General features: G+C 37.7%; 1 protein-coding gene across 2 annotated transcripts; it reads left to right on the top strand.

Annotated features, from left to right (window-relative positions):
- The first annotated feature begins 212 nt into the window (after positions 1-212).
- Positions 213-25,834, top strand: PM20D2 (peptidase M20 domain containing 2). 2 transcript variants are annotated; one of them, XM_036766630.1, is made up of 8 exons: positions 294-829; positions 4,236-4,384; positions 8,607-8,749; positions 13,029-13,183; positions 14,600-14,735; positions 19,148-19,255; positions 19,947-20,160; positions 25,762-25,834. In XM_036766630.1, exons 1-7 carry the CDS (start codon positions 380-382, stop codon positions 20,135-20,137), a joined length of 1,332 nt encoding a protein of 443 aa, XP_036622525.1. In that variant the 5' UTR covers positions 294-379; the 3' UTR covers positions 20,138-20,160; positions 25,762-25,834. The 2 variants fall into 2 exon arrangements, with proteins under 2 accessions (XP_036622524.1, XP_036622525.1); XM_036766629.1 differs by lacking the exon at positions 25,762-25,834 and having other exon boundaries at positions 213-829; positions 19,947-23,012.
- Positions 25,835-27,222: the final 1,388 nt, after the last annotated feature.

The following is a 27,222-nucleotide window of genomic DNA, read 5'->3' as shown; positions in this document are numbered from 1 at the left end:
TACTTTGTATTCAAATACTGGAGAGTTTTTCTGAACTCAGAATCCACAGTCCTGTGGGGAGACTAAAATAAAGACAAGAGGTGAGCTTTATAAACATAGTTCAGTTTCAAGCCCTAGGATGGAGAGAGAAGGCAGCTGACTACATTTCCCAGAAGGCCCATCGGGAGGGCGGACGTAAGAAAGGGAGAGGGAGGAAATGAAGAGCTGTGATTGGGCGTGAGGTAGCCTGGGGGGCGGAGCAGAGGCGGGGCTCGCTGGCTCTTGAAGAGGAAGCTGGCGCGATCTCCAGGGGAGATCCGCGGGCAGTGTGGTAGAGGTTATCTTCTCTCTTCTCTCCGAATTTTTCCCTCCACCCGGTAGGGACGAGGTTTTGACAGTCATGAGACCAGGCGAGGAGCTGCCCGGAGAGGGCGGCGGGGCCGTCCCGGAGCTGGAGCTTTTGAAGCGCCGCGCCGCCGAGTGCATAGACGAGGCCGCCGAGCGACTGGGGGCCCTGAGCCGAGAGATCTGGAGCGAGCCAGAGCTCGCCTACCAGGAGTACCAGGCCCACGGCACCCTGACCCGCTTCTTCGAGCAAGAGCCGCCAGCCAGCTTGTGGACCGTTCAGCCTCACTACAAGCTGGACACGGCCTTCAGGGCAGAATGGGAGTCTCCGGCCTCGGGGTCTGGGCGCCCCGCGCCGCTGCAGCTGGGCTTTCTCTGCGAGTATGACGCGCTGCCTGGCATCGGGCACGCCTGCGGCCACAACCTGATCGCCGAGGTGGGCGCAGCGGCCGCCCTGGGTCTGAAGGGGGCGCTGGAGAGCCACCCGAGCCGTCCGCCTGTGAAGGTGAGACCAGGTCTGGGCTGCGGGCGGCAAGCGCTGCAGATACTGTCCCACACCAGGCCCTGTACACACGTCCCGGTGGTCTCCCTGGAGCGAGTAGGGAGGAGCGGAACGCCAACCACTCTCCTTACCCCTCAGTTGGCGGTCTGACAGTTCACTGCCTCCCAGGATTGACAGTGTATTGTTGCACTTAGACCCGTCTCCATCACCTGTTATTTTTCCAAATCTTAGAAGGCAGATCCTATACCAGATATGTAGATCGATAGATCTAAATATTTAATTAAGACTCAATCAGATAACTGTTTTGTATAGATTGCACCTAAATACTCCCTGTATAGAAGGGCTTTGAACTGAGCTGTAACTAAGGCAGGACCCTCGGAGCTTTGTCCCACAGTGGAGAATTTAGAAGGTTCTGGCCGCACTTGCAGCCTTTCAGTAGCGTACAAACGGCAAAGCTGAACACCTAGTTAGCTAGAATAGTAGGTTTAAATGGGAAACTACGGGATGATGGGCTGGGGGTGAGCTGCTAGTGAGAGCTTCTATCTTTTTGTCCTTCAGGTTGGTGGTATCCTTCCTGACACCCTCAACTGAAGGCTCACTTCATGTCCCTTTGACTTAGACTTGGTCTGTGGGACTCTTTCTCCCGGGCATGAATTCTTAGTTATAGTTTGTCTTTGGGCCCCAAAACTTTGTGTCATCTAGTGTTTTGAGTAACTGAGGATGGGAAGGGAGGGGGCTTCCTTTGGTGTAGGGGTGGGGAGTGGCGAATGGTAGTTCATAACAAGGGCTGTAGAAGGGAGGAAAGTAAAGGACAATAAATGGACAAACAGGGATGCTGTATTTTGAAAAGAGATCTACAGTGGCTAACAGAACCACTAGGGGCAACCTTGTGTGACTGCTGTTGATCTTTCTGGACATCTTTTATATTTAAATACTGGAGAGATTTTTGTCTCCTTATACTTTATAATCCTCATAGAACTATTGTTTCTGTAATAATAGGGAAGCATTTTAAATGTAGTTCAGTTCAGGCTTTTAAGTTCTAAAAAATTTTTGCCTTCATGGGCTAAAAAAAACCCTTCACATTTTAAACAGAAAAATTTTAGTTGGATTTGAGAAAATTTCATTAGAAGAGAGTGTTATTTTTATTTAGCATATGGGAATAATTACTTTTGAGCTAAAAATCGAATCTAGCCTTGTTTTGCTTAAAGAGAATGTGAAAGTATTTTATTTATAAGGCCTTTCTTCCTTGTCTTTTTCCTTTCAGCTCTCTCTCTCTTTTTTTTAATCTTTGTCCATCTAGGGAAGGGTTGGCTGTTACTGAATGTGGACAACCTCTTTCTCTTCTCCTTATGTCAGTACAAGAAAAAAACTAGACTGTCAAACCAGGCATATTAGATGTTCTGAGATTAGCATGGGGTACATAGCAAACATTTATTAACCTTTTACCCTGTGCCAGGTGCTAAGTGTTGGGGATACAAAGAATGGCAAAAACATTGTCCTTCTCCTTAAGGAGATCCCATTCTAATAGGGAAGACAATATACAAATACTCTGTCTGTACAAGATGTAAATGGAAGGTAATCTCGAAGGGAAAACTCTGGGGAGAAGGATCCTGGTTGACCAGAAAAGGCATCCTGCAGAAGATGAGATTTGAAGTCTTAAAGGAAGCCCAGGATTCCAAGAGGAGGAAGTGAAAAGGGGGAGCATTCCGGGCATGGGAAATAGACAATACAAATGCATCAGGAAAAGAGAAGGATGTGTAGGAGTTAAGGAAAATTCTGAGCTTGGTTTTGGACATGGTTGAGCAGTGAGACCTTGAACCCAGATGTTCAAAGGACAGTTGGTAAGGTGGGACTGGAGCTCAGAAGAAGAGAGTAGGCTACGTAGATCTGCATAAATAGGATAGCTGAACCCAAGGGAACTAATGATCCTTGGAGGGCTCAGAAGTAATAATGATAATTTTAAAGAGGCATATGCAATCTTATTTGCATAATTCATAGGAACCTTATAGTTCTCAAACAGTAAAAATTGTCACTTTCAGAAAAATTATCATCATTTCTCTTACACAGTAATGCTTCTACATATATTTCAACTTAATTTATTGCATTTGCTTTTTGAAGTTAGGAATCTTCTCATTTTTTGTCTTTGTATCCCCAGGTACCTAATAAATGTTTATTGAATTGAGTGATTTTAGAACTTAAGGAGCCCCATTTTTCAATGACATTTTTTCTGACTGTTTAAAATTGTATGCATTGAAGAAAGTACTAAATATTAAAGTAAAATGTTTATTCTGTAAAGTTCTTTTTTGTTTAATTAGGTGTTTGGTGACCAATAAATCTGCCTGATTGAACTGGTGGAAACGAATTAGTAAGTTTGTGTAATTGGTCATTTCTAACTGTGGTTTTTAAGATTGTTTAATGCACTTCTAAAAATAATCTATCCTGAAACTTCTTAATGAGGTAGCAGCATAAGAATAGAAGTCATGAGATTTGAATTTTAGCCCCAACATTGCCTTAGCCTATCTGTGTCCTTTTAGGCAAGTCATTCTACTTTCTGGGCCTCTTTTTCTTTCCCTGTAAAATGGTACTTGTCACCTACCTCACAGGGTTGTTGTGGGGATTAACTAATAATTATAAAGCTCTTTGCAGATAATTTGCTTATTAATGCTAAACTACAAAATGCCTCTGACATATCCTGCCTGTGTGACCCTGGACAAGTCAGTTAACCTATTATTGCTCTAGGCCAGAGGTGCCAAACTCTATGGCTGCAAAACCGAGTGAGTCCAGTCAGATTAAAATGTTATTAGGAAATGTTTTAACAAAATAAACGAAAATACAACACAACATAGATAATGTTAATCTGCAGATTTCTAAGTCAATGTGCAGCCCTCCGGGATCTTTTCTATTTGAGTTTGATACCACTGCTCTAGGCAACTTGTCAAGGCTATTAAGTTGCCCAGAAGGCACTGACCTGCATTCGGGAAGAGTTTTCCTCATGCTGGAATTCTCTTTACCCATGAAATCACAGGTCCAGTCCTTGTCCCTACATAGCTAACATTTAGTCAAGAAAAGTTGTAGTAAAGGCTTTAAAGACTACCTGAGTTACAGAGTACCTTGAACAACCAAATAGGCTTAGTTCTCTTTTCCTCATAAGCATTTCATAGAGAAAGTTTCTGCTGTTTCTCATCAAATTGGTATTCATGTGAGCTCTTTTATATTTTGATGTAAATTAAAGTATGAATTTCTAAGTATCAAAGGTCATTCACATTAGTTGTATGTTAGAAGCCAAAGTCTTTCCTGTAGTTTGAAGACATAAGCAATTAAATAGATTTTGAATGAGTGAATATTAGGATCCTGTAAGTTATTTGGTGGAGAGATATTAGGGCTTTTCTGACCCCTGTGTCTTTTCTAGATCATTGTCCTGGGCACTCCCGCAGAAGAAGATGGAGGTGGCAAAATTGACTTAATTGAAGCTGGAGCTTTTAAAAACCTTGATGTTGTTTTTATGGCTCATCCATCACAAGAAAATGCTGCTTACCTACCTGATGTGGCTGAGCATGAGTAAGTAAGGAAGCTGAGGAAAAGAGATGTTTCTTCCTTGAAACTAGAATTTAAAATGTTTTTCATACAGTGTTTGAATTTCAAAATGTTTATATTACCTGTATTATATCTTGGTCTCTCCTGGAAGAGGGTGTGTGTGTGTGTCTGTCTGTATCTGTGTGTGTCTCCTACATATTCTACAGAAGAAACCATTTCATTTTTTATATCCTCATTCCCTTGCACATACTCTAACAGATGAGTTATCTCATTGGTTGTGGGCATTTCCTCCAGTGATCAGGTCTTGGCTTACTCTATATAGCTTTTATTGATGTCCTTCCATAAGTTTGCTGCAAGAGGTCCACCCACTGACCTGGGAGCCTTTCTGGTTTGTGGCATACAGGCCAATTACCAAGCTATTCTTCACATGTGCTAATTGCCCATGCCTTCTATTTTAAGCACACATTTCTCTGATATCATTTTTTCCTCCAACTTTTCTTAGAAGTTTCATGTTATTTGTATGAGCCTACTCACACCCACCATACACCTCTCAGCAGAGCCTGCTGTGAAGTTAAGTAGGTCAAATATTTAACAAAGGTGCTTTTTAGCTTCTTTTGGTCTCCTTTTGGCCAGCCCCTTTATTTTCCTCTCCAAGGACAGTGTGTGACCCATCTTTCCATTTAACTCCAACTTCTTTTATAATTTCACTTATTCATACAATTTAGTTACTCCAGCAGCATGTCCACTTGATGGTTTGACAAGGATGTCATTTTTCAAATACCAGCAATTAAATTAAAATGTGCGGTCAGTCTAAGAACTGGGGTTCATAGCATCTCACGTACCATTTTCTGCCACCATCAATGCAGTATCGAGCCACACTAGACAGTTTGTACTTTATCTTCATTTCATGGGTTGTTATGGCCAAAGAGTCCATCAGGAGGCCAGCCTGTTGGTGGTGAGCCTCTGCATTTAGCTAGGTTGGGCCCCTGAAAGCAGATTATCTGTTGTTGGGACCATATTTAAATGAAACCACCAGAGCTTTTATTTTTCTGGTAGAGCATTTAGGAAGCCAGGTTCATCTCCATGCCATAGAGGCACCAGAGGAGAGAGGGCTTTGTAGGGAGGTTTTACAGATAGTAGGCACTTTATATCATAGAAATAGTTCAACATGTATTTAGCAATAGGAGATTTTCTGAATCTACATTTAATACTTTTCATTGTGTGTTTGACAATGAAAGTCATTTGATTTGCCTTTTATTTTAAACTAAACTTCTTTCGTAAGCAGGCTTTCATAAGCATTTTAATGTAAAACTACTTTATAGGAACTCTGAGACAGAAAATTTTCCCATTGGTAGTGTATTTTAAAGTAGATAATAGTAGCAAATCGGTTTTCTGGAAAACTACCCATCTGGTACAAACATCTTAAAAATCGTTCATCTGAATTTCTCTATGTAGCGTTGTAGAAAATATGAACTCTTTACGTGGCATAGTGTTGCATATGTGTAGGGAGCTCAGAGGTCATTTAATCCAACTTTGTTGTTCTACAGAGAAAGGACTTGGACAAGGGTCACAGAGGAAGTGAATTGGAGAGCTAGATTAAAAAGCAGGTCCCTTAACCCCAAATCAGTGCATTTTCCAATGAACTAGACTGGTTCTAAGCCATCTACGTTGGAGTGTTCAGAAGTAAAAAGTAAAATTGAAAAAGATTATTCTGGGCAAATCTTCAGTTACCTATCTAAGTTAAAAATGTGTATAATAGTTTCCAGGAAGATGCTCTAATTCCTATCATTAGTATGAATTAACCTTGAATGATTATGATAATTAGCTTTTATTTATTAATGTCATTTTCTTATGTCCTTTCTGAAAAAATTGGCATTGATGTATTAGTAAAATGCTGAGCTTTGGCACTTGATACATTCATATAGGAGAGGTCCTTCCTGGTCTCACTCTGGCATGAGCCTTTCAGAAGCTTAAAGATGCTTAAATACTTTTTAATTTTAAATATTACTGCTAAAATAACCATTAATATAGTTTTCTCTCAATTTGTATTTGTGGTGTTTTTATTAATGGTTTTGAGAGTTAATCTGTAGAACTGGTATTAGACTGTTTTCCATGGAAATAGTGTGTGTGGGGGGGGGGTTCTTTTTTTAAACACACTTCCGAATAAATGTCTTAACAAGTGTTTTTCAGTTTCAGGGGGATGGTGAGAGAATAGACCTATTCTTTTATTCAGCCAGCATTCATCAAAGGCCTACTGTGTGAACATTGGGCTAGCATTGGAGGAGATAGAAAGATTCAAGAATACACAGCCTTATTAGGCACTGCTTCATACTATCATAATAAAATTAGGCACCTGGAGGCTTTTTTGCTAGGAGAATGTTTGGAAACAATCCAGAAATGACATGAAATTTCTAGGGACTCAAATGTTTAGTCTGTTTCATTTATTAAATCTAATACTTTCCTAACAATTTGATACCAGTCTTGAAATATCATTGAATAGATTATTTCCATAGATGCTTAAAGATTTTCAGCTATGCCATTTTTAGGCATTTTGGAAGAAAATAATGATACATCTAAATGTTAGATATATAATAGAACACATTTGGTCAAATGTTTGAAAATAGTTTCCTCTGCAAATTTGTAAAAAATTAACTTAAGTACTTTAAAGCATCTGCTGAAAAGGCAGGCAGCTTGATTGCATTTCTTTGCCATAAGCTTTTTATTCTGATAGTAACTAAGCAAGTAATCTTGGTAAGAGAACCATTTGGAAGTGGGATAAGTAATTTATAATGTTTCAAGGTATTATTACTAAAAAAAATTTTTTTTTGTTTCAGTATGGATAGGTGAAAAAAACTTCATCAAAATATGAGCTAAACTAGGATTTTTTTCATAATTATGTTAGTGTTACAAACAAAAGGGGTAAGAAGTTCATGGCAAGGATTAGTAGAAGTTATGAATTTTAGGAGCAATTTTAGTTGATTAGATATATAAAGTACATCTCTTAAGCATCAACTATTGATTGTTGACCATTTTAGCATGGAAAATGGAAAGAAAAATGTTCTTAACAACTAATCTTTTCAACATTAGAATGCTTAAGTGATATATTCCCTTTTTAAATTTAATTTTTTAATCTGAACTTAAACACCAGAAAGAGGATTCTATATGAAACCATGAGTCTCTACTTGACATGACTTGCATTATAAAAAGTAAATTACAAATTCCACATATTACTTTTAAAACTATTCTGCTTGTCTGTGCTTCCTTCTGAACTTCCTTATGTTCTCTTTGTGCATTAAAAAAATGTTTCAATGGCCCTTTTTGTTTTTTGGCATCTCTATTGCTACTTCCCTCCTTCCCCTAGTTAACTGAGAGAAAGAGGGGGAAATCCTTGTAACAAATAAAGGCAACTAAGCAAAACAAACCCACAGCGAGGTCTTGTCTAAGAACCTCTGCCTGTACCCTCTCTCTGGCACCTTTGTCAGAGCTCAATGATGTGCTTCATTCTGGGTTCTTTGGTCATTGCTTTGATCAGAGTTCTCAAGTGTTTCATAGCTGTTTTCTTTATAAGGTTGCTGTTGTGCTTATACAAATTGTTTTCATGTTTTTACTTACTTAACTGCCTCAGTTCTTATGACTCAGGATTCTCTGAAATCATCTTTTTTATCATTTCTTAAGGTGAAAAAAAAATCCCTTGCATTTATATACCACAATTTGTTCAGCCATTCCCCAATCTTCCCAGAAGCAATCTAAGGCACCCACTTTAGATTCTAGTTCTTTTCTCCTTCCCAACCCTACTTTTGATCCCCCTTCAGTTTCAGATATGAATGAGATTTATCTGATGTTCACTTCCCCAAACCCTCCATTTTTATAGTTTCTTGTTACAAATTGTGCCTACTTCTTGATTGTATAAAGTTATTCATCACAAATTTCCACCCCCACTTAACATATTTATGGTCCACTCCCTTAACCTGTTCCCAGCCCTCCACAGCAAAAGGTATACAATTTGTGTGTAATACTCTGGATGATTATAGGAATAGGACCAGGACTTGTAACTAGGAAATCTCAGGTAAGGAAACTCTCCCTGTACCAGTGTAGTTTTGTATTTCCTCTGCAGCTTATAGAGGGTTGTAGCATTTATGAATTTATTAAATAATAATACTTGGGTGTTTCCCCAAATAACTGCTTTGCACTTTTTTTTTTTTTACCATTACAAATAAATAAATAACAAGTGATGCTTCTTTCCCAGTGTGACTGTGAAATACTATGGAAAAGCTTCTCATGCTGCTGCTTATCCTTGGGAAGGTCTGAATGCATTAGATGCTGCTGTTCTTGCTTACAACAATCTGTCAGTTTTAAGACAACAAATGAAACCCTCTTGGAGAGTTCATGGTGAGTATGTCAATACTTCTTTTATGCAGGGAGTAGTACTTATACTCAGTTGGAATTTAATAGAATTTTAATAAGAATAATTTTTCCAAATGTTTATTAACTTAAGTGTTGGTAAAATCAACTTATTTTCAGGAATGCATGCAATGAGAGACTGACATGGTTTGGCTTTAAATATTTTTTAAAAGATCCTTCTTTCCGAGTTCAACTACAGCCCCAGACGCTTCCTAGCAGTGTAGCCCTTGGCAAGTCACTTAACTTCTGTCTGCCTCAGGTTCCTCAGCTGTAAAATGTGTATAATAATGGCACCTATCTCTCAGGGTGGTTGTGAGAATAAAATTCAATATTTGTAAAGTACTTTGCAAACTATAAAGCGATATGTAAATGCTAGTTAGTAGTTGTAGTAGTAGTAGTAGTTTGGATATCATTGTTTCTTTCGTATTATTTACCTATTTAATGGCTCAGTTTTTATACAGTAATGTTAAAGGGAAATGATATATTTGTAAGTCAAGACTTGAGTGTATAAGTTGCCATCACAACTTCTTGTTTGCCAATTATGAGATTCCATGTCTTAGTTTTCCCAATTTAAAAAATAGGTAACAGTTGCTTCCTATGTATCACAGAAGGTATTGCATGATGGCTTGGGGTGAGGGGGAAGGGAAGGGGTCAGGTGGAATATTAATTCTGTAGTTAGAGGAACTGACTTTAAATTCCATTTCTGACTCTTTCTCCCTTTGTGATTTTGGGCAAGTCACAACCTCTCTCGACCCACTTGCTCATCTATAAAATGAGACAGTTGAAGTATATGAACTATAAGTTGTCTATGAAGTCCTTCTCTACTCTGAGTCTATGATCCTATGCTGTAGAGACCTAAATCAGTGGAACAGATGAGCAAAAAGAGGAGAGAATGGGTGTGTAGAGGTAGAAAATTAAATTTCTTCTTAAAGACCTCTTGGCAGAGCTACAGCTTTTCTTTACCTTAGAGTTTTGGCTGTAATCTGCTAATTGCAGATCCAAAGCCAAAGAAGCTCAGTGCCCCACACAGCTCACTAAATCTGTAAGTTGTGGAGATCTGCACTGGCGGAAGAAGTTTGGTGAGAACCTCTTACCCTGATGAAATCCCAGAACTGGTCACTAGAGAGTCCTGCCTGTCACTGGAGACAGCTTTGTTGTTGTTCGGTCCTTTTCAGTTGTGTCTGACTCTTAGTGACCCCATTTGAGGCTTGCTTGGCAAAGATACTGGAGTAGTTTGCCATTTCCTTCTCCAGTTCATTTTACAGATGAGGAAACTGAGGCATACAGGGTTAAGTGACTTGCTCAGGGTCACCCAGCTAGTAAGTGTCTGTGGCCATATTTGAACTCAGGTCTTCTTGACTCCAGACCCAGTGCTTTATCCACTGAACCACCTAGAGAAAGCTTGAAAGACCAGAATAAACCAACATCCTGGAATCTCTGTCAGAGCCAGGGCAAACATGCAGAGATTGGAAAGCCTAAAGATCAACTGTTTTGCTCCAGGATAAGAAATTTTGTAGTCAGCTTCAGAGACTCTGCTTTATGTTTGCATTTCTGCCAGTGCCAAATCCAAGCTAAGGCTGCACAAAATTCTACTTGGCCTCCTTGTTAGAAGTAAAAGGGCTGGAGGAACATTTTTCCCATCTCCCAGTTAGTAGAGGGAATCAGATTATTTTTGGAAAAAAATGAAATATACCCAAACACATGAAATATGGATAGTAATTAAGGTGAGCCAAAAGAGGAAAATCAAATCTGAAGGAGGCAGAGGGGAACTCTCACCTGTGATAGGTCAGAGCATATCCAAATGTGAGAAGGAAAACAGGGAAGAAACCGTGGAGCTGTATACTAGGCTATGGAATTTTCCCATATGGGATAGAGCTAGATCCTTTGAGGAAGTACTGTTAAGGTTTTTAGAAGTTTGAGCAATAAATTAAAAACTTCAGAGATAGAGTTGGGTATTTTTTAGTTTTTTTTTTCTTTAAATCACTATTACTGATTGATATAAGGAGCCTCAGTAGAAGGCTGAGGCAGTTTGGGGAGGGAGAGGAGTGGGTGAACAGCTGGTTTAGAAGATGGTTTCTGTGAAAAAGTTTTGGATTCCTGAACCGGGAAGATAGAGGGAACCTAATAAGGACCAGTAAGAAATGTGTTTGTAGTCTTGCAGAGGTTTAAACTGATAATAGAGGAAGAGAAATAGTAATAACCATTTTTAAGCTCCTACTTCTTGCTTGGCACTAAGGATACAAAAACAAAAATGAAACAGGCACTGTCCTCAGGAAGCTCAGTATCTATCAGGGGAGACAATATGTAAACACATGCAAACATGCAGGAGAAGCAACATATAAATATATGCAACCATCAAGACGTTAGCAATTTGGGGGCTCAGGAAAGGCCTTATGGAGGAAATGGCACTTGGACTGAGATTTGAGGGTAACTAGAGATTTTCAGCATTTGAGCTGAGGAGGGAATGTATCCAAGGCCCTGGACACAGTCTGCACAGAGGCACAGGGATACCTGGTGGGATGTCATGTGTGAGGAGCCCCAAGAAGGCCAGCATTGCCAGATCATAGAGTATGTGAAGGGGAATTGTGTAATATGCGGGAAACGGTGGGTTGAAGCCAGCTTGTGAAGGGCTTTAAGTTACCATTATTAGAGGGAAAACTTCTACCTATATCAAACAAGCCACATGTCACAGAGAATAACGGAATATAAGAAAGATCCACAAAGAGGGCCAGTAATTCAAAGGAAACAAGACAACCAGCAAGAAAGTCTGTGGCCTCAGATGTCTCTACAGGTGCCCAAAATATGTGTAATGAGTAAAATGAGCCAGAAAATTTAACAGGCAAATTTGGCTTTATAAAGGTATCACTGACACCTGGGAGAGTGGGATGTTAGAGGAGTAGAATCACTGCCACACTTGGAGGCAGGAGAAATTTACATTTAAATTCTAGCTCAACAATTAGTAGTTGTATGTGGCCATAGGCAAGTCACTTAACCTTTATGAGTCTCAGTTCCCTCATCTGTAAAATGAAATAATCCCCAGGTAGATCCTTTTTCTCCTCAGAGAGCATAACAATTTTTTTTTTAAAAAGCAGGAGTGGGGATGGGGAGCAGTTCAGCAAAGATGATGAACATCAATTTTGTCTAACCATCTGTGTGATGATGTTCTGCACCCATAGACCCCCACCTCTACAATGGAGGGAAGGAGGTCCATTTTATCTTTTTTTCTTCTGGCCAAGCTTGGTTTTAATAATCATATAATTCAGTTTCAGGTTTGTTGTTCTTTCATTTTCATGGAACAGAAATCTTTGTATCCTTAGCCCTTAGGACAATGGCTGGCACATAGTAAGTGCCTAATAATTGCATATTGTCTGACTAATTATGGTTACTGAATACATGATGTTTCTTTGTCTTACTAGCTGTCAGTACTTCAGTGATCTTTCCATTATAATAACTTCTTGTTTGTTGTGAAAAGTTTTGTAAGTGATCAGTATTGGTCCACTTTTTCACATGGTCGCAGTTCTCCAAGGGATTAAAACAATTAGCATCTCTTCATGTTCTCATTAGAGCCTTATTGCTTTTAGAGACCTTAGAGCACAGAACTTGGGACCAGAAAAACTGAGTTCATGCCCCAGATCTCTCATGGAGACATCTGTGACCTTGGACAAGTCCCTCTGCTTCTCTGGGTTTTAGTTTCTTCATTGATACAGTGAAAGGCTTAGACTAGATGACCTAAATTACTTTCCATTTCCAACATTCTGGTTATAGATCTAGTCCCATTGATGTGTCTGGTTTTGCTGCCAAAAATATTGATTTAAACATTCCAACTGCAGTAAAATTCTGCTAAGTACAGAGTAAATAGTACAAAATTTTGTGTCAAGTTGTTTTCACCAATCTCACACGTAGACTTGTAATAAATTACATTTAATTAATTATATCTTCAGGATTCATTTAGAATTAGAGAGGAAGTGATTTTTGAAGTTGACCCTGTGTTATATAAACTCCTTCCTATGTTTATAGGAATACTTGGACATATACTCAGCTATTGAAGCTCCTTTCTGTTTGGCTGGAAAATATCACAATTAAATTAACAGTACATATAACTTTCAAAATCCTTTGCAATTGGGGTTTCTATGTCACCAATAACTTTAAATCTTTCTATTTCTATGAACATTGGTAGAAAAGCTTTATGCTCTTGTTACAACTTAAGTCATTGCTTTTAGCAACTTTTTATTTTGCTGTACTCTAATAACTTGAATTATTTTTTTAGGTATAATTAAACATGGTGGTGTGAAACCTAATATCATTCCCTCATACTCTGAATTAGTCTATTATCTGCGTACACCCACAATGAAAGAGCTTCCAATTTTGACAAAAAAAGCAGAAGATTGCTTTAAAGCTGCTGCTTTGGCTACAGGATGCACAGTAAGAAGCATTAAGAGCTAATCCATTTGTTAATCAAAAGTGTTTGGAAGGGGAGAGGATTTGGAGGGGGAAGGACCTTGATTTGGTTTTTTTCTACATTTTAAACAAAAAAGATTTGAGAGACAAATGGGGAGAAGAATCAGGTTATCTGATTCCATTAACATAATTATATAATTATTTTCATCTTGATTTATCCTTATTATGAATTTTCTCTTTTTAATTTCAATTCTTTATAACTATAAAAAGAGGAATTCTCAGTTGACTGAATAGTTTATATTTCAAAAGGCCTAAAGTCTCTCATAGTGGTTGACTCTGTTCCTCTCATTTGCCATTCTTTAAAAAAAAAAAGTATTTTAAGTGGTAGGGAAGACTTCAGTTGTTGGGAGGTGCTTTGGAAGCAGTTATATACTACATCTGTGATAGCTACAAAAATTAATGCTATTTATTGGTTTTTATTATCCTTGGTAAACATATAATTTACCTTTTTAGACTTGTTAGGTAGTAAAATCCCTATTAAAGGAAACAAGTCATTAGCAAAAGCTGATTTTTTAAAAAAAAGCATTTAGAATAAAAATTATGTAGATGGTACATTATAGTAAACATCAGGACCCTGGAATAATATGGAAGGGCTGCCTTTTTATTCTGCTGAAGGGCATTTTATTTCTGACATCAATCAGACCAACCAGTATTTATTTAGCATTTATTGTATGCATGTAGAAGGTACTGTGCCAGGTGCTACAGGAATCCTGAATTTGCAGCCTAATTGAGAGGGACAACACAGACTTCCTTGAACTGTTATCTGAATTATATATTAAGTGCTAAGAAATAATGTACCCACTAAGTGCTGTAGTTCTGAGGAAGAGTACAGCTCCAGGAGACCACAATTGTTATCTAATGTTTCTTGGGGGGTGTTAGACTTCAAGTGGTCTTTGAAGGAAGAATAGGAGTCAGCTGGGGAGAGTGGGGTGGTGAGGGAATTCTTAGCAAGGAAACAAAACAAAAGCTAGAAGTATATTCCTTCTGGTAGATAGACAACAGGAAATAAATTAAGTGACTGGGTTAGGTAGGGAGCAACAGGGAGGTTAAATTACCTCTTCCTTGGAAACTGATAAAAAGAATGAAAGAATTAAGTGGTCCCACCTATAAAGATGTATACATGATCAGAACCCTAAGAGACATCTTTATAATGAGACGATGTATATACTAAGATGTGTATGTATTTGAATGTTCTCAAGGCAGGAAACAAAATCCGAAGTGCAAGTTATATGGTGCAGTTAAGATAACAATTGCTTCCCTCAAAGGCTTATAGTTTAGCGGAAGTGGAGGTGCTTATAATGCCGTTGATATGAAAAAAATTACTCTAATTCTGTTTTTCTCTTTTTTTCAAATTGTGCTTAATAACCATGTTTTTATTAGGTGGAATTAAAAGGTGGAGTACATGACTACTATAATGTTCTTCCTAATAAGAGCCTCTGGAAAACTTACATAGAAAATGGAAAAAAGCTGGGAATAGAATTTATTTCAGAAGATTCCATGTCAAATTGTCCATCAGGTAATTCTAAGGGTGCTTATATTATTTCTTTAGCTATTGACAAAGTTCTTTACCTCTTTCGCTCTCTTTTGGTCTGGGCTTGTCATTTAATCTCTGTACTGTGCTCACTTTGAGGAAGCTCAAATGCATGCAGATGGGCAGCTGTTCTGCAACCCATCTTAACAGCTCAACTCACTGATTAACTTTTTAAATGTTTCTAAGAGACTTGCTCAGGGTTAAATGTCCCTCTGGACCCTGAGTTAAAGGACATCTCTGTTTCAGAGGTGGGACCTGAGCCCAGGTGTTCCTGACTCTTCAGGCCAGCCCTTTATCCATTTATACCTCCTGTATATTGGGGAATAGAAGGGCATGGATTGTTAATGGAAGGAAATGTTTCCTCTCAGATATTTGAGAAATTGAAGTTAAGGTTAGTTAACCTTAAGTTAAAGTTAATTTCAATTTGAAAAATTGAAGTTAAGGACAAAGGGAAATAAATGGACCCTTGTGCAAATACAGAATGCCAGATCAGTTCATTTAATTTTAGAAGTAGCCATATACTTGGCTTTTTAAAAAATTCCAGATATTTACACCGGTGACATTTGATTTAGCTAATTTTCAAGTGACAAGATTGAACTAGATGATCTCTGAATCTTCTCTCTCTAATTCCTATGATTGTGAACTACTTAAAAAAGAAAAGGAAAACTCTTAATAAGCTGTCCCTAATCCTCTTTATAAACAAGCAGGGTCATTGCCAGGGCAATGCTAACTTAGTTGTATAGGGAGTTGGTGATGTTTGTATTGGTTTGTTGCTAGGAAATAAAGAACACTTAGCACAGGTTTTCAAAAATATAGAGATACCTTGAAGTTGCTTTTAGGTTTTTCTACTATAATCAATATGCCATTGTTAAGAGGAAGAAGTCTCTTAAAGCATAGCGTGACATAAGCTTAAATTGAAATTTAATTTTCAGGACTTAAAGATACAGTGTTAGGCAACACCTTGAAACCTGAGCAGGACAGTGACGCTAGCTGTTACCTTTGTGCAGAAGTTATTGGAGTATTTCTGATTTGCTAGGTTGTTGTTTTTGTAAATTATTCTTCCTGAGGATCACTTCTTGCCCGTATCATTTAGTACCACTTTCCATTTATATAGCAACTTTACTATTAATAACTGTGAAGGTGAATATTTGTTAGAATTTTGAATTTTTCCAGAAGTAGTTTTTTGTTCATACCATCTTCTCTCTTTTCTTTCTGCACAATGAATGACTTCACAATGATTAACTTGCCAGAAATTCTCAGGGTAGCTCATGGGAAGGTGTTAACACTAGAAAAAAATAAACACAATGCAAAAAACATGTACAACTTGTTGTCTCCTTCACCTCTCCCCAGTTTTTCATTCTGGGGAGAAAAAACAACTGCAATAGATATCATGGGGACCTGACATTTTTATGGTGCTTTATGGCTTAACTATCTGAGGAAAACAAAAGCCCTCTCATGTCCTTTATTCTACTTCAAACAAAGATTCTGCAATAAATCTGTTTCTGTGTCTAGATGTTTGGCTTCAAGTAATAGAACTTTGTCAGTGAAGTTCTGTGTTGTATACAATAAACTATTTTTACTGGTTCCTACCCTATAATGGTCAGTCTGTATAATAGTTGGGTTATTTGAGTTGTAATAGGGTTATTTGGCTAATGGAAAAAGACCTTAGGCTTTCAGTAGTTTGGAGGGTTTTTTTTTCTTTAGATGCCTGTCTCAATCAACCTTCCATTCATTTTATCCCTGTGTAACTGGTCATTGGACTAATTAATGAGAAAAGTTGAACTGGAATCCATTCTCCTCATTCCAAGTACTTGATATCCTTCCTCTCTGCCAAGTTCAAACCTTATCTCACTGGAACTTCTCGCTAAAAGCCTTGTACTTCTTTCCTTAGCCCTGATCCATGTTTATTTTAATCATCTGAGCTGTCTTTTCCCCAAGCTTGTCTTTTCCTCTCCTGCTCCTTACCCTTTCTCCTGCCTGAGCCTTCACCCCATTGGAATCTCCACCCTGAAAGCCATGGATAGATGTTTATACCTGGGAGAGTCCACATTCTTGGTCCATTGGAGCATGATGTTCTTGACATCATAAATTACAGCTCTCAATGCATTTTCCCAGAGAACATTGATACTATGCTTTGTTATTCAGTATCTATTTAATTTAATAGATGTGTATTTTAGTACAAGGTACTGTTCTAGTTAGTCAGGGTACAAAGATGAAAGGAAACCTTGAGGAACCTTGTATTCTACTGAATGGATACAATATGTACACATGGAAATACTATATACATACATACATACATATACACACACAAAGCAATTGCCATAGGGATCCAGCACTAGCAACTAGGGGGCGTTAGAAAAGGCTTCATGAAAAAAAAAAAAAGGCTTCATGTAGTAGCTGTCACCTGAACAGTACTTTAAAGGAAGCTTGGGTCTTGAGAGGCAGAGGTGAGGGAAGATTCCATTTCAAACATAGGGAATGAGTTGTATAGCGGCATCAGATCCAAGTGATGGAATGTCATGTATGAGGAATAACTATTTGGCCATTTTTACTGGAAGACAGTGTGCATAAAGGGGAATAAATATGGAGTAAGGTTGGAAAGCCAGATTATGAGAAGCTTTTTTATTTTCCCTAGAATCAGTAACTGAAGACTTAAGTACATGTATGATCTAGTTAGATCTGTGTTTCATGAATGTCACTTTGACATCTCTATGGAGGCTAGATTGGAGAAGAAAGACTGGAAACAGCTTAGAGAACAACTTGGAAGTGGCACTGGGGCTATTGCAGTAGTCCAGGCCAGTGGACCAAAGGTGGTAGATGTCAGATCATAGATCATAGATTTAGACCTGGCAGAAACCTTAGAGGTCATCAAGTCTAGTAAATGCTGCTCCCCAAATGTATACATACATCATTTTACAAATGAGGAAACAGGCATAAAGAGGTTAAACAACTTGGGTCACACACTGGGTCCTGAGTCACACACTAGTAAATGGAAGAGATGACATTTGAACCCTGATTCTGAAGCACACGAGCCACTATGCCCTACTGCTGAGAGGTGTTGTGGGTGGAATTGACAAGATCTGGGCAAGTCATAGGGTATGAAGGTGAGGCAGGCAGGTTTGTAAATATGACTGACTAGAAGGATGTTGGTGCTTTCAACAGAAAGAGGGACGTTTAGAGGATTAACAGATTTGGGGTAGGGCAGACATGAGTTCTGTTTTGGATACGTTGATTGTGAGATGCCTACGGGGATATCCAGATGGAAATGTTTAGCAGATAGATGATAATGTGGGAATGGAGTTGAAGGACCAAAGGTCTAGAGTCAGGGGTCATCTGCATGGAGATGATTGAACACATGGAACTAAAGTTAATATCAATGGAGAGAATATACATATCTATGGGGAGAAAGGGAGAGAGAGAGGCAGCATATCTTCATACCAGATAATGATCTTTTAAAGGAGACTGAAAGGACACAGTCAGACATGGAGGAGAGCCAAGAGAGCTGTCCAAAAGCCAAGGGAGGAGAGATTGTCTTTAAGGAATAGGAATGGCCAACAGGGTGAAAAACTATAGAGAAATTAGAGCACTGAGAAGAGGTCATTGGGTTTGGCAGTGTTCAAAGCATTGGTAACCTTACAGTAGAGGAGGGAGGGGAGAAGCTGCATTGCAAAAGATTGAGAATAGAGTGGAGAAAATGGAGGTTGAACCTCGCCTGAGCTAACCACTGCTTATGGAATTTAGACAGTCTTCTCAGAGGTCATCTTGTCCAATCGTGCCTAAGTAGCCTTCTCCTCCTATGTCCCCAAGAAATGCCTGTTCAGTCTTTACTTGATCCTTTTCAGTGGGAGCTTATTACTTCCAGAAGCAGCCCTTTCCATTTCTGGATAGCTCTAATTGTTAACAGAACTTTTCCTTATATCAAAACATAGTTTTCATGGGAAAAATATGTTTTGAGTTCCAGAATTTACAAGTAGATTTTGAACATCTGATCTATTTGTGAGTTGAAAATAGCTAGTATTATTTTTTAACAAAATGACTGACCCAGAAATATAAGAAGCATCTGGTAGTCATGCACTTGTGTGCCTCACTGTGTTTTGCCTAATAACTGTCCTTTGCATTGTGTTATACAAGTGGGATTGGCTTTTCTGGCTCTGGGGACCAGCTCTTAAGAATACCTGGGTCACGTGACAGTATATTTTCATCCCACATTTCAGTATGCTTTATTCTTCCCACCACCAATTCTTGGACAGTCTGACTTTTGTCTTCTTGAAAAATGTTCCACCTTGCTTTCACCACGAATATATTTTCATGTCTGAACTTGGACAATGAGTTTTTTATTATAGTTTAATAATTCAAACACTTAACTAAATACATCTCTTATTTTTGTATGTTCCAAGGCTCCACTGACTTTGGAAATGTTACTTTTGTGGTTCCTGGGATTCACCCATACTTTTATATTGGTTCTGATGCACTGAATCATACTGAGCAATATACTGAAGCTGCAGGTAAGGGTTTCTGATGTGAATAGACTTTGGAATACATCACCTTGGCGGAGGGGGTGGGGCTGAGGGGAGAGAATTACTGGCACCTGACAGCTAGCATTTATATAATATATAATATATGCATATTGATGATATGCATATGTCTTTTATGGATATTATTTCATTTGCCTCCCCACCACAATCCTGGGAGGGAGTTGCAATTATTACCCCATTTTACAGATGAGGAAACTAAGGCAGGCAGAGTGACTTGGCTGGATAACACAGCTGGTAAAATGTGTGAGGCCAGATTTGAATCAGTTCTTCCTGACTCCAGGTTCAGCTCTCTGTCCATTGGACTACATAGCCAAAAGAAGCAAATTTGCCTTTGTGATATCTTGTAATTAAAATTACCCTCAATTAGCTTTGTATGCTGTGAGGGGTGTGGAAAGGGGGAGTGATTGAGCATTAATCATCAAATTAGTGAAGTATTTCTTCATTGTCAAGTTGGTTTTAGTTTAATTTTCAGTGAGGCTGGAAAGTTTTTATTTTCCTCATTTATTCTGCATGTATTTGGATCTGTGCATGTTGTCTCTCCAATAGAATGTAAGTTCCTTGATAGGGACTGTCCCATTTTTTGTCTTTATGTCCCCAGTGCCTGGTGCACAGTTGCCACTTCACTGTCTGTTGGTTGAGTTTTTTTCCTTCTGCCCTCTAGGATCCCAAGAAGCACAGTTCTACACTTTGCGTACTGCTAAGGCTCTGGCAATGACAGCCCTGGATGTGATTTTCAAGCCAGGTTTGCTGGAAAGAGTCAGAGAGGACTTTAGACTTAGTCTTCAAGAAGAGGAGTTTTTGAATGCTACAGAACAAAACCAAGACCTTAGCACAACTTGTGAATCACGTTAAGAATCAGTTCTTCCAATAATGAGGTAGGACAGGTTTTTTTTTTCTAGGAGCAAGTTTCTGGTACTTTGAAATTGTGTGACACAATAAGAGGGGGAAATACATTACCTCATGTAATCTAAAATAAATTTTCACAGATCTATATTTCATGAGAGTTTAAATGTACTAGAAATTGATGTAGTTGGAACTTAGTTGTCTCAGTACTCAATCCTCTAACACAAAACACAGATGTATTATATACATAGCTGCCGATCTATATATGTGGTACCACAGAGGTTAATGTTGAAAAGAATAAGGTTCAAAAATCCAATGTTCAATAGAATTAACATGGTTTTAGAAGCTGTAGGTACAAAGTAGTAAAGATATACTGTGAACATGTTTTTAAAAATATGTGAATAGCTTTTTGTAGGGTTATTTATTAGAGATATCTGATGTACATTAATTCTGTGTGAATATTTTAAAAAGAAGTGAGAGGGAGAGGAGCCAGGCAAACTTGTATGTGCTGGAATTTTGTGAATTGTTAGCCTTGATAATCTATACTATATATGATAGTATAGATAATTTGCATAGCCAATATACAATAGTACATAGCCAATGTACTTAGAGGGAAGCCTTCACCCAAAGGAAAAAATACATTATTTTACTGTATTCTCCAGGCACTAATGATATTCCAGAACACCTCATTCCCTTGCTGACTTTGTTCCTGCCATCTTCCTTGCCAAGAAAGTTTCTCTTATGATAAATGAATTACTTGAGCCAAACCCCATGTGGAACTGAAATATGCTGTCTTTCCATGTGGAAACAAATACTACCACGAACTTCGTGTTCTAGTTTATAGGCATGACTGGAACTCATCTCTGTCTCCTAATATGAAATTAGCAGACAAGATCCCCCATGCTGAAAGCTAATCTCTTTGGAATTTGGTTCCTGTGTCACAGTTCCTTAGTGACCTTCATCCTATAGGATTTTTTTCAAATCAATCTTCAACCTTATCCTCCCTGGTTGATAGGTAGTCTTTATTTTCATGGTTTACCATTTTGGAGGACAGAGGATGGTAAAAATTAAATAATCTGTGAGTATTATTTTTAGGCAAGAGTAAGTTTGGTGGGGGTGTAGAGGATCTATTTTTTTGGTGTGCTGATTTTTTTCTTTGGCTTTTTGGGTATATTGTATATGCATTTTTTTGGAAGGGGGAAAATTAAGTGCCTTTTAAAAATTAGTTTGAACAGTGACATGACTTGAAAAAGAATGTCATTCTTAATAAATTTAGAGGACATTCGTTATGTGCCCTATTTTATATACTGTAATGACTTAAAGTCAGGGGAGTCCTGCATTCATGTGCTGCCTCTAACAATGGTTTGGTCACCAAAGTCACAAGTCACTTAGCTTTTTCATCTGTAAAGTAGTAGACAAAAATCCCTGTTGTGCTAGAGGATTGAAAAATGACGTACATAAAAAATTTTGCAAATATACTTTCTCTCCTATTAGACTATAAGCTCTTTGAAGCCAGGATTGTGACTTACTCATTTTTGTTTCTACATCACAGGGCCTTGTGCCATGGGTGTTTGATAAATACTTGCTGAAAAAATATAGAATCTCAGAATTTGATTTTAAAAGGACTGAAACTGGTCATCTAGTGCAATATATAAATGAAAAGAATCCTCGCTACAACATTCCCAAGAAGTGGTTGTGTAGCCTTTTCTTAAAGACTTCTAAGGGGCGGCAGTCCTTTCTGCTTTTGTACTGCTCTGTCTGGTAATTTTTCCTGACATCAAGCCTAATTTGGCTCTTTGCAATTCTACCTTTTGTAACTCCCTTCTTTTTAAACCAAGGGAATGAAATAACCTTGGAGATTACAAGGTAAATTATTAGGCTCTGATGACAAATTTTGTGGCTATAGCAACATATACTTCTTGGAAAAGAGAAATAGTAAATTATTTATGGAGTATTATCTCTAAAGTGAGTGGGTCAAGGAAGATTCTTAATGATTACTTTTCATCATATGTGAGTGATAGTCAAATTTGGGGGGGAAAGTTAGATGAAATAGTGATAAGTTTTGAATTACATAATTTAAAAAGAAATTCAGTTTTATTAACTTCCCCAGACCTGCAGTTTTGGACACTGGATAATTGCATTTCAGTGAGTAGAATTACTTTAGTTAGCTACACTTAAGTCAGTTCAGTAAACATTTATTGCAAGTCTATGTCATATTTATATACAGGCTGAAACTTTTCCCACAGCAATTTAAGTTAGTTAAGCATGACTTTATATAATTTTTTTTATTATTTGCTTAATATACTTTTTCTAAGGAATTACATGTGTGAACTTTGGTTTAGCATGCATTTTGAATTAGCTTGAATTATTTAGACCTAATGTAATTACAGACTCAAGTTCTTTTTGGAGAAAAACAAAAAAAAACAACAAACTAAGATATATGGTGGGATTATTGATTTGAAAACAAGTCCTATGGCTCTGCATAGAATGTGTGATGACAAAGTGTGTTTGTGTTGTTTGAACAACTTGAACTTCTTCTCTCCTTACCCCTCCTTATTTCTGTAGCATTTATTTGTAAAAAAAGAAAAAAAAAGATGGATATGAATCACTAATCATTATGGTATTTCCATGTTCCTTGGAATATAACAATGAATTCAAGCCATGGCATTTATTTACAATCCACAAAAAGGATGGTAATTATTGTCGTTATGGTATTTCCATGTTCCTTGGAATATAACAATGAATTCAAGCCATGGTATTTATTCACAATCCACAAAAAGAATGTTAATTCCTGACAATCTCTTTTTGTATTTTAACAAGAGTAAATTCTTATTGTTTATTTCCACTACTTTTGGAAATTTTAAATAAAATTCTAACGAAACAAAAACATGTTAAAGTGTGTGAGTTGTTTTAATGTGCTTGACAGGAAAATTTTGTATTTTTAGAATTATTATCCAGTCCCAATGTGTAAACTTTTGGTGATAACATTTTTCCATAGGACCATGTGGGAGGGAATTCTTGCAAAAAAGTGAATCCATTGCCCTACTACTAACTAGTCAGTCTTCATAAGGCTAACAAAGTAGAATAAAAATCATTAAAGGTTGTCCTACCTTTTGAAGGGGGACACGGTGCTCTGGCCTTGCCTTGGTAGTTAACAGTGGGTAAGGTATATTCAGAAATTACTTTTCAGGTAAATTAAAATGTAACCTCAATCATCAAATTATATGTAACTTTTAAAAATACATGATACAGCTTTTGCAAAGGAGTATTTTAGAACATTTTCTTAAGAATACATATACTTATCATAGCAGATGCTTTTCTTTTCATTAGGGTGTTGTTTGTTCTTTGTAATGGTACTCCAGTATATACTGTGATAGGAAATACAGTTTATGTCAATTTTAGATTCCACTATTATAGAATCTGATGACTTGTTTCTAAACCATCATTCAGAGAACATGAATATCATGTTTTCAGAAAATTTGGGGCAAAAGAATAGAATAATGCTTGACCAAATTCTTTAATTTTAAACATGAGTATTATTCCTTTTAATGGCAATACATTTTTAAAGTAAAAAGATGCCATCCCATTCTGAGTTTAGATTGAAGTCATGGTTAATACAAACACACAATAATAAATTTTTAAATGGAGGCAGGGTATAAAAATAAAGCTATAGGGTGACAATTCTTGGTAGGTAGCTAGGTTCCTATCCTTTGGGAATATGAATTGCTCAATAAATGTTTCATAAGGGAGATGAAACTGTGTCCATGTTCTTCTATTGAATTCTTGTATTCTTATTCTGTTCCCCTTCTTAATCTAAGGATAAAAGCTAAGCTTATCCTTTGACAGTTCAGTTAATCAACAGCAGCTACTTTCCTTAAAATAAACACAGACTTCAGAAACAACAACAAAAAACGTGAATGTTATTCTTGTGGGTTACGAAAACTGAGAAGCATTTTCTTTTTGGATGAAGAATGAATTGTATTTGATGGAGATTAGGAATCCTTTCAGGACTCAGCCAAGAGAAACTATGGCAGCATTATCTAGCTGCCAAATAAAACACAGCAGTTACTGTTGTCCAGTCTCTTTGTTTTATGGGCCCAAGTATACAAATGGTCTACATTTAATCCATTTTATGTGATTATATGTATATACATACATGATCTTGGAAGAGGATTTAGCATTTTATCAGTACCCTGCCTCTTACTTGACTTCAGTTGTACTTAAGTGAAAGTGAAAGACTGATTTTTAAGTTCAATTCCAGTATACTCTGCCTTCAATAATACTTCAGTCTGTGGGGTTGGTGGAACCTAGATATGTTTATCCAAAATAAAATCAGAGAGCATGAACAGAAAGTGAAATTTAAGTTCAGTAATACTACTGAATCATAATGGTGACCAATATAACTTTGGAAAACTAAGTGCAGCGCCACACCAAGAAATTTCTGTTTATATGAAAAACTACTGGTTGCCTGGCTATAACTGCCACATTCTACACATGGGGTAGCTACAGCTTGAACATGCTATGAATGGAACATTCTATTACTCCTGGAGAGTTCAAAGGTAGATAGAGCAAAAGATGGTTCATCTGATATTCAGTTAACCTAAGCATTCTGATAATTGGCATCTGTCCATGTATCTCCAGGTCCAATGATGTGATGGTGATAATAGTTAATGTTTATATAGTGCTTACTATGTGCCAGGTGGGCACTAGGTGGCGCCGTGGATAGCTTATTTCATCTGTAAAATAAGCAGGAGAAGGAAATAGCAAAGCCCTCCAGTATCTCTGTCAAGGAAATCCCAAATAGGGTCACAAATAGACTGAACAACTACAAGATGTGCAGGCACTGTGCTAAGTACTTTACAAATATTATCTCATTTGGCCGTCACAACAACCCTGGGAGATAGGTGCTATTATTGTCCTCATTTTACAGGTGAGGAAACTGAGGCAAATAGCGGTTAAATAACTTGGGTCATACATCTGAGGCTAGATTCAAATTCAAGCCTTCCTGACTCCAGGCCCAGCACTCTATCCAGTGAGCCACCTAAATGCCAATTCTCAAGTGCTTTCTGAACCTTCGGGATAGTTTTTGTGTCAAGTTATATTTTATTATAATGTCTTTAAATTTGGGTGATTCTTTAATCATTTCAGCAATTAAGTGTCTGTTAGTCTGGAGGATCAGGGTAGAGGAATGCAAATACAGTACAATGAATGAAACAATCCCTACGGCAACTGCTCCTCATAGAGTAGTTATTGGTATGTCTGTTAATCAGGATATTTGATTAACCAAAACATTAGAGAGTATATTCTGGCCATGCCAGATAATGGGTTTACTGTATTAGTCTCTGCTGAGACTCATCTGAAAGTATTTTACTCTAGGTGTAAAAAAACAATAGGGACTCTGAAACCATATAGTCTTTACCTCTGCTCGTGGCTGACAGCTACTATTTAAAATAGTTATTGCCTTATAAAAGTGAATAATCACTATCATTTAGGAAAATTGTTTTATAATCAAGAACTGTTTAGGTAACTTTAGAGGATGCAATTCTAGTTAGATTTGTAATTTTTCTCCCTCTCCTTTTAAATAAAATTTGAAGTTTCTAACCTCATCTTTTGGTTACATAAATTAATTTCAGGTGCTTCCTGCAAATTCTGCTGGATAATCCTATTGACTACTAGCATATAGAGTGGCAGCTAGGTGGCGCAATGGATAGAGTTCTGGCCCTGGAGTCAGGAAGACTTCCTCCTGAGTTCAAATTCGGCCTCAGACACTTACTAGCTAGGTGACTCTGGGCAAGTTGCTCAACTCTGCCTCAGTTTCCTCATCTGTAAAATGAGCTGGAGAAGGAAATGGCAAACCATTCCAATATCTTTGCCAAGAAAACCCCAAACGGGGTCACAGCGTTGGACATGACTGAAAACAACTTAACCACAAAGCATATAGACTACATACTTTGAATGAAGAACCTGGCTCTCGTTTCTTTCAGACTTTGGTGTGTGTGTGGTTAAATGACTTACCCAAAGTAACACGAAAAGCATTTGTTAGAGGCAAGACTAGACCTCTACTCTTCTTGACTCCTCTCATTGAGAGTTACTATATGGCCAAGGTTCTTAGCCTTTTTTTTTTTTAATCATGGATTCCTTTGCCAATCTGGCGAAGCCTATGGATGCCTTCTCAGTATCATGCTTTTAAGTAATTGAACGAAATGCTAACTTTCAGGTAGAAGTTGGTGATAATAAAGATGTACTTTTTTTCCCCACCCAAGTTCATAGACTCCTTGAAATCTACCCATGGGCCCCTTTGGGGTCCCTCCTAGGCTAAGAATCCCTGCTCTAGAGGAAATAAGGATATCATAAGCCTCCTCTATGAAGGGCATTAGAATTATTCACAACACACTGGCTGGTGAAAGAAGAGTCAGCACTGTGTGATTGTTACAACAGAAGAAATCCTTAAATAATTTAGCTTCTACTAGCGCCTTATGGCATTCCTGATGGTTTGCCTCCATGATCCACTCTCTGAAGCTCTCCTTGGTGAGCGGATTTCCCACTGAAGTCAGAAGCAGTTCCTATCAATAGATGCTCTACATGGAAAGGGGAAAATACAACATATGTAGAATACATGATTTTGAACGTTATTATATCTTTCAATGACAATGACTTAGGATTCCAAGATAACAGAAAGAACAAACCATAGTACACCACTATAAATCAGTATCAAAAGACCCTCCCTTGGTTAAAATTGAGCTTCAGGGGTACTTAGGACCCACATTAATGCATTTTAGATATCACTACTCATTTTAAAGAATATAAAAACATTTATTTGAATTAAGCAGTATTTGTAAAAATAAGCAAGGACGTAGAGTTACAGGGCTCAAGTGAAAATGGACTGCAGAAAAACAAGAATTTTAGCAGAACCAAAAATAAATAAACCCACATCACAGTACCATGGTTTTTTTTTTTCAGGCTAATTATGTTACTACCATCAGATGCCATTGGGTATATGTACTATTATAATAGTATAGTGTCCATACAGTCAGTGTCTGATACATGTGATTTGACTTAATGATTGCTTAATATGACATTAGTGCCACACATGG

Source organism: Trichosurus vulpecula, chromosome 7, assembly GCF_011100635.1.
Source record: "Trichosurus vulpecula isolate mTriVul1 chromosome 7, mTriVul1.pri, whole genome shotgun sequence".
In the NCBI taxonomy this organism is placed as follows: domain Eukaryota; kingdom Metazoa; phylum Chordata; class Mammalia; order Diprotodontia; family Phalangeridae; genus Trichosurus; species Trichosurus vulpecula.
Note: the sequence above shows the minus strand (reverse complement) of the source record. Positions and strands in the feature narration are given on the sequence as shown.

Excerpts from the sequence above, each read along its gene's own strand:
- PM20D2 (XM_036766630.1), top strand. The coding sequence starts at position 380 with ATGAGACCAGGCGAGGAGCTGCCCGGAGAGGGCGGCGGGGCCGTCCCG. Across the intron at positions 830-4,235 it reads CGAGCCGTCCGCCTGTGAAG|ATCATTGTCCTGGGCACTCC; the intron begins GTGAGACCAGGT and ends TGTCTTTTCTAG. Across the intron at positions 4,385-8,606 it reads CCTGATGTGGCTGAGCATGA|TGTGACTGTGAAATACTATG; the intron begins GTAAGTAAGGAA and ends CTTCTTTCCCAG.